We start from the raw sequence: 15,876 nt of genomic DNA, 5'->3' as shown, positions 1-15,876 counted from the left end.
TATTTTTGTTTGTTTGTTTGTTTGTTTTTTTAATTTTTTATTTTTTATAAACATGTATTTTTATCCCCAGGGGTACAGGTCTGTGAATCGCCAGGTTTACACACTTCACAGCACTCACCAAAGCACATACCCTCCCCAATGTCCATAACCCCACCCCCCTTCTCCCAACTCCCCTCCCCCCAGCAACCCTCAGTTTGTTTTGTGAGATTAAGAGTCACTTATGGTTTGTCTCCCTCCCAATCCCATCTTGTTTCATTGATTCTTCTCCTACCCACTTAAGCCCCCATGTTGCATCACCACTTCCTCATATCAGGGAGATCATATGATAGTTGTCTTTCTCTGCTTGACTTATTTCGCTAAGCATGATACGCTCTAGTTCCATCCTTGTTGTCGCAAATGGCAAGATTTCATTTCTTTTGATGGCTGCATAGTATTCCATTGTGTATATATACCACATCTTCTTGATCCATTCATCTGTTGATGGACATCTAGGTTCTTTCCATAGTTTGGCTATTGTGGACATTGCTGCTATAAACTTCGGGTGCACGTGCCCCTTTGTATCACTACGAACTTAGCAAACTCAACACCCAAAGAACAAATAATCCAATCAAGAAATGGGCAGAGGACATGAACAGACATTTCTGCAAAGAAGACATCCAGATGGCCAACATGAAAAAGTGCTCCATATCACTCGGCATCAGGGAAATACAAATCAAAACCACAATGAGATATCACCTCACACCAGTCAGAATGGCTAAAATCAACAAGTCAGGAAATGACAGATGCTGGCGAGGATGCGGAGAAAGGGGAACCCTCCTACACTGTTGGTGGGAATGCAAGCTGGTGCAGCCACTCTGGAAAACAGCATGGAGGTTCCTTGAAAATAGAACTGCCCTATGACCCAGCAATTGCACTACTGGGTATTTACCCTAAAGAAGCACTGACATATTTGTAGTGGTTTCCTAGAGCCAATGTTCCTCCCAGTTCTGGTGCCAGCCAATTCTTTCTTTTTATTGCAAAAGTCATGGCTGACCAAATCTCGCCTGCTTTCCATGTTTCCTTCCTTGCTGTGGCCTCTGCCATTCATTGCTTTAGTACTGCCTTCAGATCAGCTTTATGAAGGACAGAGTTGCTAGATCCTAGAGTAGCCACAGAGTGCCTTTCTCCCTCACTCACAGAGAAATGCGGTTCTTCCTGGGAGTAGATTCCTTACGCTGAAGATTTGTCCTTCCATGGCCTTTACTTAGTAGTCCACCATCCAGCTTCTAGTCTGTGGTGGAGATATTGGATGCAGATATGATGGGTTTTTTTTTGGGGGGGGGTATTGTTATTAAGTAATTTCTTATGATTGGTGAAATCTTGCATACTTGGGTTTTTCATTTGTTTTCATTTTGTTTTGTTGTTACTTTAAGAATTTAACTATAAACTTTTTTTGCAGTTTTCTCAGGACCTCAGTGAGACCTTTCTATTTGTGAATTTGAGCCTTTCATTTCAAACACTGATTTTTTTGTGTGTCAAGGGACTGCTTCTCCTTTCATCTGGTCTTTATTCTTCTCTCTAAATTTGCACTTTAGGTCCTTGCCTTTGTTCTCAGAGTCCTCTGTATTTTTCCTCATGAATTGCTTCTTCTCCTCTGTTTGCTCTGTGTTATGAGCTTGTCTTTACTTGATCTTCCAAATATCCGATTCTTACCTCAACACTGAGTCCCCTCACCTCTCCATTTCTTGCAGAGTTTTTAAATGTGGAAACCATGTTATTTAAGTAATAAGAAGCTTTTTAATCCTGCAATTCAATCTGCGCTAGTTTCTTACAGGTATTTGTTTATTTGCGTAAGATGTCTTCTCTTTCCCAGCAGATCTGTTTGCTCAGAGGTTGCCTGCCAGTCATGAACATTCAGCTTGCACTTCTTTTTCTGACTGTCGAACCCCCATATGTGATACTAGGATCTCTCTTCCTTGTGGAAGTTAAGTCGCCATAATCAGCCAGAACACACCTTAGGGTGGCAGGAACCCTCCCTGTTGGCTGGAGACCTAGTGACCTGAATGTTGCTATCTCCCTGCTGGGGCCCTGGGAAGTCATCTCTGAGCTCCAAACCCTTGGTGTCCTCAGCCTCCCAGGCCCCAGAATAGAAAGAAACCCAGTCCCTGTGTGTGCCTCCCATAGTTTTTCTGACCTCTGAGATTGTCCCCCATGACTACATAAGACTACAAATGTCTCCCTCCTCCCAGGACTACTAGTAAGGCAGGCAGAGCCTACAGTAGGTCTTCCTGAGGCTCCCTCACCCCCAGGACAGAGCTTCAGGCCTGACTTCGGGCCTATGCACCAGTGATTCCTGCATTCTTATTATTCTTAGAGCTGACTAGTGCCTTGCTCTTTCCTCCTGGATTCTGACAGAGCCTGAAGATCTGCAGAAAGCAGGCCTCCTGTCTCTGCTTTTTGGCTGGGTCCCACCTGCTGCTCTGCTTTGCACACAGAGGAGTTAGGTCAGGACTAAAAGGAGGGGTTGCAGGGATCCAGGCAGCTCTGGGAAGTCTTCTCAGGACAATGAAGGAAGCCTGGAGAATTTGAAATACAAAGCCTATGACAGGAATCCAGAAAAGCACAATGTATTCCAAGGGGAAAAAATGATAGATGTCAGAAACTAAGAAGCAGCAAATCTTATATAGTTTAAGACAAGAGAGAAAAGGAAAAAAAAAGTATAGCTAAAACTGATGGTGAGGTCTACCCCAGGGTCAGGGGGAAAGGGTGCTGTGACCAGGGAGGCATAAGGAGCCTACGGGATGAGGTGGTGAGATCACACAGTTCACAAAGTTTACTCTAGAAGAGATGCCTTTGGACAATATTGCAGTAGGAAGAACACAGGCTCTTGAATTAGGGTATATATATATATATATATACACACACACACAGGTACATGTATGATGTTATATAACCATCTTCTTGAGACACTGTGCTCTCATGATCTCATATGTAATACACAGAATGTTAGAAGATTGATATGGTAAAGAAAGAAAAGCACCCATCACAGGATAGGCATGCAGTGGAGGCTACATTTCTTGCTCCTGCTTCTTTGAAAACAAAAACATCCCTGAATCCCCGAAACTTAGCATAGTTCAGCCTAATGATTGTTTTTGCAGTGCATGAGAGAGTCATTTTGAATAGAGAATCAGTGGAAGAGGTTCCTGGTGGGGCAAAAGGTGATACAGTCAGAAAGAAGGAGAAAGAAAGACAGAAAGACAGACAGAGAGACAGAAAGAAAGAAAGAAAGAAAGAAAGAAACCCAGCTCTAAGGTCAGGTTATAAAACCATGTCTTCCGTGTTCTTTCCATCACGTCACCTTGTTTCTCCATAAAACTACATTATAAGACAACATTATAAAACACCCTCTGTACATAACGTGCTACTAGTCAAACCGTTTCCCAGTTCCAGTGCCTCTCTTTCAAGATATTGAACAAGCCCTTCGGCATGTGAATCATTCTAGTTTCTGGACATTGACTTCATAATTGTGATCATACTGGTTATACGCTGATGGTGCCATGTGATAAACTTCGCTGTGACGCTTCTAAGACAGATCTCCCTCCCCACAGTTATCATCCACTGAGGCATTTGGACCTACTTTCTGGCAGGGGAGCATTCCTACAAGGATCATGGGGGTGAGGCGCATTTTAGAAGAACTGAGGTAGGAATGTGGTGGGGCCTGAAGTAAAAAGATCCTACAGGTCCTGACATAAGTCTGGAAGGCTTTTTCAACCAGATAGGAAAGAGCTGAGGTGACAGAAAGTGTGGTAATTTGGAGAAAGATTTCAGAGGTACTCGTGAGGTGTCTTAAGGAGAACTAGCAGTGTTACAATTCTGTCATAGAGAAAAGAGGGGAAAAATAAGAATTGAATTTGGGGTTTTCAGGAGAGCTTTCTAGGTAAAGAGGATGTTTGGTCAAGACTGGGATTTACAAGATCGGATTACTTCTCCGAAGTGCTCAGTTTTCCCTGCTTTTCTGCTCTCATGAATGGTGCGACCCAAGGGGGCAAGCCTGCCTAGAATAAATTAGCACTCAGGAGTGGCAAAATCACCAACCCTAGGGGAAAACAAAAACAAAACACTGAAACTTTTCCCAGCTAATACTGGTGAAGCATGTCATTTCCACATACAAAGATCCGTTGATAAACTGAATGCTCCCGATGAAAATCAACTTTCCCTGAAGCAAAAGAGCATGGGCTATGACGTCACATGGTCCTTCTGACTCCTGACTCTGTTGGGTCATCACTGAACTGCCCCCATATGTCCTCAGCTGTGATGATCTTTAACGATATAAGTCATATAAAGCAGGTAAGTTCCTAGCATATAACATTAATCACTAGTATTAGTTAATGTTATTATTTTTTTTTTAAGAGTTAATTTCTTTATTTGACAGACCGAGATCACAAGTAGGCAGAGAGGCCGGCAGAGAGAGAGAGGAGGAAGCAGGCTCCCTGAAGAGCAGAGAGCCCAAAGCAGTGCTGGATTCCAGGACCTGAGCCAAAGGTGGAGGCTTTAACCCACTGAGCCACCCAGGCGTCCCAGTTAATGTTATTTCTTGAGGTAGAAACTTATTTAGCTACGGAAAGTTTTTATAGAAATGGCTTAATAGTGGTTTAATAGAAAAGGCTTAAACATACATAATATTTATGGTATACACGTTTGCTGGACCCTAAGCACTATCTTAATATATTACAAATACATTGTCCACATCAAATATTAATGTGTGAATAAAATGATTATAAAGAATAATGTTAAATAATATGTAGTATTTTATAGTTTCAAAAATTAATGCTGAGTCTACCTTTGTATTTAAAATGTGTCTTCTTTTTAAATTAGAAAGCTGAAAATATCACGATTTTTAAAAACTCTTTAAAGTTAACAAACAGAAAAAAAGAAGAATGAAAAAATATCAAATTTATATAAAAGGCACAATTTATTAATATAAAGGACATAAAGTAAATATAATATATAGTCATTTAAGCTAGAAAAATGTAGATACAAACTTTCAAAGTGAATTATCAGTTGCATCAAATCTGGGGGAAACACAAAGATACAGTATTTCTCTATATCTTAGTAAGACTGAATAAAAAATTGAATTAGTAAATATTTAATTTTGATGGGATTGAAATGACAATTTGAACGTCAGTATCTATAAATATCTTAGAAGCAGACAGAGCATACAAAGGATTAATTGTTTTTGTTTTTTGGTAAGTTACTAAAAACTAAGGCATATTGTCCTATCCTGTTATTTATATTAATAAAAGCCCAAAGCCTGTATTCAAATAGTTGTTAAAATATTCACATACATACATGTTTCCTGTCAAATTCCATCCTTCTCTGGCCATAGAAACTTCAGAGAAAACAAAACAAAACAAAACAGAACTAAGTTTCCTGAAGTCTTTAATGTTTCTTAGACTATGGTTTTATCTTTCTTCTTAGTATAGCCCTGGAAAAGCAGTTTGAATGCAAAGCCCCTTGACAAAATATCTGCCCTTTAAAAGATGTTCATTTAATATACAAGAAAAGAAGGCCTCTGGGGAAAGAGGATAAAGGAGTTAGAATTTCTAACTTTTAGGTTGAAAAACAAGATATCAGAAAGCCATTCAGTTTCCTTTATGCTGCTGATTAAAGCCTTCGTTTTAACCTTAGTTACAAATCGATCACGTTAATCGCTAAGCTGTTTTTACACAATTAATATTAACCTTCTTCAATCTGATCCCCGATTCCACTGAAAAGCAATAGTTGAATTTTTTTTTACTCAGTGTATTGAATCCGTATTTCATTTAAAAGAGAACCCTGTAAGCCTGTCTCTATTTATGTGAGATATAAACATCATGCTGATCTACATGCATCATGCTGTGTCATAGAGAAATCACGGCTGTAAAATGATACAGTCTTTACCAATGTCATTTTGAAGTAACCGGTGAAAGGAAAAGATGAGTGAATCATTTTAGAAAACACATGACAGCACTTCCTAGAACAATCAAAGGACTGTGTGTAATATCTCATTCTGCTGAAGTAGCTTATAGAATCGTAAATAGACAATGCACAGTTCCTGTAATTAATGTTAGGCAGTTAAGAACGGCAAATCAATGTCCCTTTGGGTTCCAGTTTCAGAAAACAGTGGGCATATCAGTCATTTGCATGGCTTTATCAGTAAAGTTAAAAACTAGACCCGACTACACATACTGACTTCTGGAATACACACTCGGTGACTTCTTTTCCATGTGATAGCTCTTCTGGGTTGTGCGATGGGAAGGGACAGAGTATCTGTAGCTTCTGCTCTTTTCACCATAACAGGAAACACAGCAGAAGAGTGCCCCTCCAGCGATCAGTGCCAGCGCAGTGGTCCAGCCTATGTAGAGAGCATCTCCCAGCTCGTGCTTTTGGGCAGTCTCCACTATCGGGCTGTAGAACTCTCTGATGATGGAGTTGGCCACCCAGCTCACCGGAATGAGCACCAGGACGCCCGTGACGATGAAGATGATCCCAGCCGTTAGTAAGATGTGACTCTTTACCTTCTCGTCGTCCCCAGTGCATCTGGTGCATTTCATGCCCAGGACAGCGGTCATGAAAGCCAGGAAGGACAGCACAGAGGCAGCACACATCAGCCCTCTGGATGCCTGTAGGTCCGGAGAGAGAGCCAGCAGGGAATCGTAGACTTTGCACTGCATCCTGATGTTAGCTTGCCTCACGCAATTCATCCACAGTCCTTCCCAGAAGTTTTCAAAAACCACAATGTTGCTTCCGATGAAGGCAGACACTCTCCACTGAGGCATGATGGTGACAGCCAGCGTGCCCACCATGCCAACACCTCCAAGCACCAGCCCGGCAATCTGCAGGGCATAGGTAGCCATCGTCCTCTGGGATGGGTTTTATCCGACCGGAGTCCTGAGCCGGTAGGGCTACTCTGAAGAGAGTTTCTCTGCGCCTCAGGAGAGAACAGTTTTCCTGTCGTAAGGACCTCAGAGCCTGGTGGTTTTTCAGAGCTGCTTTGCTCCTTCTAGCCAGATGAAAGCCAGTGTTGGCTGGCTGAAGTGGCCCCCCCTTACACTGACTAGGACAGGTAAACTTACAAATCAGGTGGGGCAACTTTCTCAGCCAATAAGAGGGGGATGGTAACCCAGGTGTGTCTAAACCGGCAAGAGATACTTGGAACGACTGGGCCTGCGCATAAACATTCTTTGTACTTCTCAGTTTTCCAAGAAGACAGCCGTATGTTTACCTGCAGGCACAATTAGGAGAGTTTGCACAATCATCAAGGAACGCACCAATCTCTTGCGACATCAAAGGTGTACTTTGTACAGGCAATTCTGAAACTCTTCATAAGAGCTGCATGACCATGGCATGAAATAAAATTAATCTGCCTAAGAAATTGACTAGGACTGTCAGAATGCCAAAGTGAAAGGGGAGCAGGGGATTGATAGATTGCTCGTACCTGGGGAACCACATTCTTTGAAACACATGTGATCCAAGTGGTTGATTTAATGAGTCTACAATTTCAAAGCAAGCTTGACTGTGGTGAAATCAGGGAACTGATCACACCAAGGACAAAATAAGGCGAAAGTCATTAAATATACAAGATTGCCACCCCCTCCCGCCGTGGTACCAAACACATATTGTTCTCTTTTGAGCCAAGAAAACGTCTTGATTCATATTTTCCCAATAATCTTAATTATAAGGAGAAAAAAAAAAGCTGTAAAACAATAGATTAATCCAAATGATTTTCTCATGTAGCAAGCACTCAAGATACCCCTTGATGAAGTGATTTACAGATCTGTCTTCTTCTGTGGCTCTATCTTTGCCGCTCTGTCTTCCCAGACTGAAGGAACTTGAATTTTGCAGATGGTACAAGACTCCTGGGTCTACGTACGTGGCTGATATTTCTATATACAATATTTATGGGATGAGGTGACTGTGTTCTTGAATTGACTTGTATTAGGTGTTAACTAAACTAAACTGGTTTTTAATACCATGGATGCAGGGGGAGATAGAAGCCCCCCAAATGTAAAGCAATTTGAACTGTTTCTTCTCAAAATAATGATGATGACAGTGGTGGTACAGAAATAAACATGCATGTTGATTTGGGAAAACTCCACTACCAATTTTCTCTGGAGATCCACGGGAATGCTCTTCGTTTTCAAATCTTTTCAAATTTCAAGCCATATTTTAATCTTATCTTTACATTGTGAAAACAGTCTTTTCTTTGCCATCTTACTTCTTCCTTGCTTCCTTGTATGACCTGAACTCTAAGTAGGGGCGAAAGTGCTTCTTGCTCACTTATTAAACTTTGAAATTCTAATGGCTCCAAAAAGTTTGAGTAGTTTGCAGAGGTTATGGAAACAAAAGTGGTACACGGCAGGGAGGGGAAGAGGAAGATACCAGAGTGAACTGTCTTTGGAAAAACAAATAAAACAAAAGAAATGGATAGTATCCCAAGCTGTTCCTTTATTAGATGGGACAGGATGAAAGTTATAAAATTAACACTTGATATTTACAATAATTTTATCCCTTGTTGCCTTGTTAAAGACTGAACCGTAGGGTGTTCCTTATGTTGACAGAAATATCTAGCGTCTTCTCCTTCAGACTTGTACCAGTTACAGATTTGTGGTGGAGAGGGAAATAGGTTGATTTTGGAAAAATACTGTCATCCACAGTGAAATAATTGACATCAAAAGAGCAGGTTACTTTTTTTTTTTTTTTTTTTTTTTTTTTATTTATTTATTTGACAGAGAGCACAAGTAGGCAGAGCAGGCAGAGAGAGAGGAGGAAGCAGGATCCCTGCTGAGCAGAGAGCCCTAGGCGGGGCTCGATCCCAGGACCTTGGGATCATGACCTAAACCTAAGGCAGAGGCTTTAACCCACGGAGCCACCCAGGCGCCCTTACTTTTTATTTTTAATTCCAACCTGGGAAAAGGAGTGGAAGAGCTGGTTGAATTAATGACTAAATATAAATTACATAAATATTATACATATACACATACACATATATACACTTGTAGGCAATCAAATCAAAGTTCTTTTCTAAATTCGTGTGTGACATACTTTTAAGAGCCTTGATTAGGTATTGCTGAATATCCCCATAAAAGTGGGAAAATTTACGCAGAAACAGGAAAGCACATATGTGAGAGTCTGCACCTTCCGAGGAGCGGCCTCCCCGGTGCACACACTGAGGCACCAGTTGAATTTGTGTGCTATCAAACCTTTCCTCCCATAGGCATTGAGCTTTACCAGTACCTTACTTCACAAAAATATATTTTCCTCATTTCAAAAATATGAGTACTTTACCAATGGACAGAAGATTAGGATCAGAATAAGATACCAACCCTGGGTTCATGTTAGAATGATTATAGAGGTAGCTGTCCTAGCAGAAACTAGCCAATGGCACCCAGGTAGTTCCTTATCACACAGTGATCCAGCTAACCCCATAATATTTTGAGGTAATTATGCCCTCAGGGTCATAGGAAATGAGAAAGACAGAGAAAAATGCTAATACCAAGTTGCAAGGGACAGAGAGGCCTAAATTCAGAGATTAAACAGTCAAATTGACTACTTAACCTGCTTTTCTACATTATGTCTCTACGAAACAGCTAACTTGCCTGCAAAATTCAGAAAGCAATGACAGTTGGAGACAAACAGACTGATAACATTTTTGTTGTTCTTCATTTCAGAACTACAGAGCAATCAATGCAGATGATTCTATCTGTATTTTCATTTCCATTGGAAGAAGCAAACGTTGGCCAAGAACCCATGAAAGGAACGCATGCTCATGTTGACCCGTTGTATTCACTCTCTGGAGATCTCCTTTTTGTCTGTATTATCAGAAGCATGATTTAAGTTTAGCAATTAAATTCACTAAATTAAATTCAGCCCTGGTAACTACATAACACATGCAAATGCTTTCCCTTTATAAACGATAACACACAATGTCACTGTCAGACTGCCCTTGGTTTTGTCATCCTTATTCCTACAGCAATTAATCTTGAACCAACAATCCTTTAGTCTGGGGTTTCTATTAATTCTTATCACTACTTGAAATAATCTTTGCTTCTGCCAATCAAGCAGTTGCCAACTTCTATTGTTTTCTGGATTTGCTTTTGTATTTATTTTTCTCTGTTGTGTTGACACTTTTCAACCTGTATTTATTTTTAATTATTTTTCACTGCTAATTAACTGTACTTGGCTGATCATCTTGTCCTGAGAAAGCAAGTGAACATATCAATAGATCTCTTTGTGTGTGGTTCCCAAAATAATATTGTGCATTGCTACATGTTCTTAAGCTATATCATCCTATTTGTCCTTCAAGATGACCGGCTGCTCATGTTCTCTGTTCTCAAAGCCTTGTGTCCATTAGCAGTTCTCTCCATATTTGCCCCTCTATGATTTATAGTTAATTGCTCGATTAACTCCTTCTTGTATACTAATTATCTAATGTCTTAGTCGCTTCGGGCTTCTTTAACAAAATATAATAGACTGGGAGCTTAAATAAAAGAAATTAATTTTTCCCAGCTCTGGATGCTGAAGGTCTGAGATCAAGGGGACAGATGGTGGAGTTTGTAGTTCAGGGGTAGAACTTTTTTTTTTTTCCTTTTTTTAAAATTTTCTAGTTTGGCAGTGTGAGAAAGAGAGAGAGAGAGATCTACTCTCTTTCTCTTGTAATAAGGACAGTAATTCCATCATGAGGGTGGGCCCCCCCTTATCTCATCTTAACCTAATGAGTCACTTCTCAAAGTTCCCACCTCTAAAAACCACTGCATTAAGCATTTCAAATACGAATTTTGGGGGGAGACCAAGCTGCAATCTATGACAGCTAGATACCAACAAACTGGATCAATTAATCCACATCTGAAAGGTCTATTCTTAATGTCTCAGGAGTTCTCTTTATTCCAGGACACCCTCCCCCATAAAAAAAACCTCATAAATGTAAATAAAAGATAAATAGTGGGAATCATGATTACTGAGAAGTTTTTACATTTCTTCTAGTTTCCACCGCATTTTTAAAAATGAAAATCTGAGTTGTGGTGAATTCTGACGTGTTTGGGGAAATTGGGCTGTGTTATTTATCAAGCCTCATATATATGATATCCCCACTGAAGGACTGGAAATGCAGGGAAATAATTCTTTTTAAAAATACTTTAAATAATGTGCATTGTGTGTGTGTGTGTGTGTCTGTGTGTGTGTGTGAGTTAATGAGTAATATCTATGGACAGAATTGACATGAACAGCCCTAATTCTAATGACTTAGGCAAACTTTTTCAAGGAGCTGGAAACTGTAATAATAATAACTACCGGGTATTAAATGTCTGTGTCAAATGTTCCTTATATGCACCAGACCTTATGTTTAAAACATCCTAGAAAGCACCTTTTTCTAATTAACTACATTAAAGCACAACAGAAACTAGGTCTCTTCTAAGGCTACACAGCTTTTTCCCTACAAATGGAGACCAGAAGTGGACCTAAAGCCTGAATCTTTTCCTCTATGTGTACTATCTCCCCCTGAAGAAAAACAAAGTAACAACAAAATTAAAGAAAAAGAATGTCTATGACACAGGTGGTTAAAGTTAATGAAAACGAGGGAATGTGCTCAACACATTTTTTTTTCCTCCCTTGCGTGTTGTTGAGAACTATTTACAATGCTAAGCATTGTGATTTTTTTTTTTTTAAATTCAAATATCTGAGACACTGATATTTGCATTCTTTTCTTCAGATACTCTATTCAGAGGCATTCTTACTGGGGCAATCAAACCACCATTATTCCTTATTTAGAGTTTCAGAGTTCCCACAATGAAGTCGCCTGTTGGTCAAAGTCACGGTATTAATTAATGATCTAACCACCACTGAAGTTATTTTTGGCTAAAATAAGAATCAATGAGAATCAGTGCAGTGAAGTGAACAGCCTCGCGTACTGGTGTTCTAGGTTTATTGTAATACAAGACAATTTCCCTTTGTGTTTTGCAGAGACTTATTAGTGGCCCACTAAGGTATGACGTCATGGTCACCTTCATTAGTTCACTAGAATGCTCTTTTCAGTGACTCACTAGTACCTCTTTTACCTTTGATCAAAAGCCAAAATAAAAAGAGTTTTAAGTTGCATAAATTGCAACTTAACAGTTACTTGGGGGATTATTTGTGAAACAATTTTTTTTTTTAAATCTATTTCCTGCAATAATCCTTTCTGTTGAAATGTGAAGGATGATGTGCACATTTAAAAAAAATTTAAATTTATTTTTTTTTACTTAAATTCAGTTAACCAACATGGAGTACATCATTAGTCTAAGATGTATTGTTCAGTAATTTATGAGTTGCATATAACACTCAGCGATCACTACATCAGGTGTCCTCCTCCAGTGACCTCTCCCCCACCTGCCTCTGCCTTGCCAAACCTCAGTTTATGTGCACCTCTGAATGAGGAGAATGAAGGCTCTAAGACAGAATTTAGACATAAAGTCATCAACTCCCTTAAGAAAACAAACACATTTTTGCCTGGTAGAGGCCTTAATTCAGACTAGAAATGATAATATCATAAAATGAATAGGATCTAAAAGAGCACATCTCATAATTTTATTTTGAATCCATAGTAATTTACACGAAGCTTAAGTCAGTTTACTTACACAAAGGAAGAGGAAAGAAAAATGCACATAGGATAATATCACCAAAATTATTTCATATGCTTAATATAATGCATTATAAGTTATATTACTTAATACTATTATGTTAATCATGGGAACTACCCAATAATTAAGTTATATTAACAATTAAGATTATTAAGTGATATAATTAATTCTATGATGTGACCCTCCCAGTCACCTTATTAGAACAATATTATTATTGTATCAGTTTTACTGAGGAAACCAAGACTTAGAAAGTTTAAAAAACTCTCCTGAGGACTCATGATTAACAGTTAGAAAGACCAGTGTAGGAAGTCAAGCCTTTAGGCACCTGAGGCCATGCTCTTTACCCACTATGTCATAGATCTGGCTCTAACCTAACTCATTGCTTGCAACATTTTATAGATTTATCTCTTGCTGTTCTCTGGAATAATGCTCTACACGCTGTTGGTTTTCAACAGCATTTTGAACAGGACAAAGGAAAATAAGGTGTCTCTGTTTTCTATACCAAAAGCTGTTGTTCAATATGAGAAATCATAAGACAGAAATTTATGGGTGAAAAGTTCACACGCATAGAAAACACACACACACACACACACACGCACAACCTTATGAGCAAACAGTGAATACGGGAGCACAAAAATTGACTTTCTCTTGTAAAGTTGGAGTTAACAGGACAGGGAAAAGTAATTAACCAGGCAAATAGAGCTAAGCCATGTTACTGATTAATTTACAAAACAATTAACTTTCCACTTAAAATTCAAATTAAGATTCTGTCTGCCTTAGGCAACCAGTGTTTGCAAATTTTAATAGGGTTAGACATTAAGTGCCTTACTTAAAACCAACTTCAGACCACACGAGTGAGAATATTATTGGAACAAGCAGTGCATGGCTTTCTTGGTTTTCAGTTATTTCAAAAAGACAGAAAATAATTGCAATATATTACAACATGCTGGACTTCCTAATATCTCTTCAAGAGAATATGAGGAAAACTATAAGTTGTACAAATTCTCATCTCAAAACTTTATAGAGATTTTGTAATTTTTGCAAAACTTTCAAAATGATGTCTCAGAATATCTGCTGAACATTTCCAACTGCCCAACAAGTACACTATGTATAAGGCACCAGGATAGACTTGGGATTAAGAAATAGAAGTCATATCTCTTCTCATATGAATTTATATGTGCACAGCGGCAGGAGAAAGAACTGCTGAGTCAATTAACTTTGTCATATTAAGCCAAATCATTAAAAATAATAATGTCAGTCTACGATCTTACAACTTTAAAAAAATGCCAGATTTCTCTATTCCAGGATGATAAATAAAACTCGTCCCCCAGTCCTCTATGCGTATGTCAGTTGGAAGGGCTTGCAAGGGCACTACCAAACATTTCTTTTCAGGATCTTGTGATAAAGCAACTGTGTGTTTTTTATATTTTTATGGTGTTCCTGCAATGTAGCAGACCCTAGTCTCCTCTAGATTAGGGGCCTTGCCCTGCTTTATAGCCTCAATGTTCACCCTGAGCTCAGTGCATAAAAAACACTGATTAGTTTAGTGCTGAATTGAGTCAGGGTCCTAAGTTTGGTAGCTCTTGTTTTGTTCCAGTGTAAGATATTGCTCCAATGATCTAAACCATTTTTTCCCCTTAACAAAGCACACTGTTAACTGAACAGACAGATGAGAAGAATAGCCCATCTTCATCCCCATAAAAAAGCAGCTCCAAGGCATTTGGTACTTTTTCAGTGAAATCAGACAACCCTAAAAGCATTTCCAGGAGCCTGTTCAGCAGAGGCAAGTCAGCTCTCTTGTCTTACCTCCCCTTCTCTCCTACCCTGGTTCTTGTCATCTTCTTTAATATTCTCTCTATAGGGACCTGTGTGTGATTATGGGACTGGCTTCTAGAAGTCTCTCTCAGACAGTTTCAGTTGGCCCTCTGGTCTGACACTCAGCCACAACATTTTATCTCGTTTCTTTGTAACCAAACTTTGGTCCTACCAGCCAGACCTCTCTCCAGGTCAAAGGCTTGGAATAGGAAAGAGTTTCTATACTTGGCAGCAGAATGAAACGTTAGACCCAAAACAGGTGTGAGTGGTCATCCGCCCACCTCATCCTGTAGATCCATGAAGACAGGCACCATATCCATTCTACCCACCCTTGTATCAAAGAACTCATATAGTTCTCGGGACAAAGAAAGTGTTCAGTATTGCTTTACTACCACACAGAGAGTACTGAAATCTCTGTGCCTCAGCTCTTGATATTTCCTTGGTGACTCTGGGTAACTAGGATACTGCAACCAAGAGAATGACTTATTGCTTTTTTATTTATTTGTCTTTTTTTATTGTTTGTTTTCTCCAATAGAATGTATACATTACAGGCAATATGGCTTTGTCTCATTCACTAATGTCATCTTCAACTACTAGAACATTCCCAGGTTCATAGTAAGAGTTCAAGAAATTGTTGATAAACCAATAAATAAAATAATTAAAGAAAAATGTTTAAGAGGACAACATGTTGTTAATCCCCTCCAAGTACATTATATAACATATTCAGGCTTTCTCAGGTCAATACCTAAGCAGAAAAGAATCTAAAATAATAGTCGTCTTTGGCTCAAACAACCTCTCACGATACCCTCTAGGAAGTCAAATAGTGTCCCAGTGGACCCATGCATTTTGTTTCAGCTTCTGTGAGGTTTCTTAAGTATTTTCTGCACATTCACTTCCATGTTCTTCTTTACTCTACCTTCTTTCTCTCTCCTCAGTACACAAGTTCCCATTTTTCTACTGCTTACTATTATTAGTCTAATATTCCTCCAATAACCGTGGCAAATATTGATGGACTGGGAGTTTAATATATAATATATAATTTCAATGTACTGGAGAATTGATTATAATTATTATTCTCTAAATATGCTAACAAAAAAAGAGAAGATAGGATATAGAATATTAAGTAATTTATTAAAAAAATGACTACTCTTGTAATATGTGTTCTTTAATTTTTAAAAAGAACCAGTATATATATTTCATGCATTCTCTCATTGGAAAAGTAAAATGTATTCCCCTGTCATTATTTAGGAGTTGTTCTGATGTCTTTAGAAACTTTTGTTTTCCCTGACCATCTTCAAAAAGTTTATTTACTTATTTATTTATTTATTTATTATGGACAGTGAGAGGAGAAGAGTGGAAGGAGAAGGCCAAGCAGCGGATCCCACCGTGGGGCTTGATCCCATGACCTTGAGATCGTGACCTGAGCCGA

The 15,876-nt window shown here is 39.0% G+C and overlaps 1 protein-coding gene across 1 annotated transcript; it reads right to left on the bottom strand.

Moving 5' to 3' along the window:
- Positions 1 to 4,929: 4,929 nt before the first annotated feature.
- Positions 4,930 to 7,104, bottom strand: CLDN8 (claudin 8). The gene has a single exon (XM_004757480.3). It carries the CDS (start codon positions 6,873 to 6,875, stop codon positions 6,198 to 6,200), a length of 678 nt encoding a protein of 225 aa, XP_004757537.1. The 5' UTR covers positions 6,876 to 7,104; the 3' UTR covers positions 4,930 to 6,197.
- Positions 7,105 to 15,876: the final 8,772 nt, after the last annotated feature.

This window comes from Mustela putorius, unplaced genomic scaffold (assembly GCF_011764305.1).
Source record: "Mustela putorius furo isolate JIRA1106 unplaced genomic scaffold, ASM1176430v1.1 tig00000832_pilon_pilon_pilon, whole genome shotgun sequence".
Classification (NCBI taxonomy): Eukaryota; Metazoa; Chordata; class Mammalia; order Carnivora; family Mustelidae; genus Mustela; species Mustela putorius.
Note: the sequence above shows the minus strand (reverse complement) of the source record. Positions and strands in the feature narration are given on the sequence as shown.

Coding starts and splice junctions, on each gene's coding strand:
- CLDN8 (XM_004757480.3), bottom strand. CDS start 6,875: ATGGCTACCTATGCCCTGCAGATTGCCGGGCTGGTGCTTGGAGGTGTT.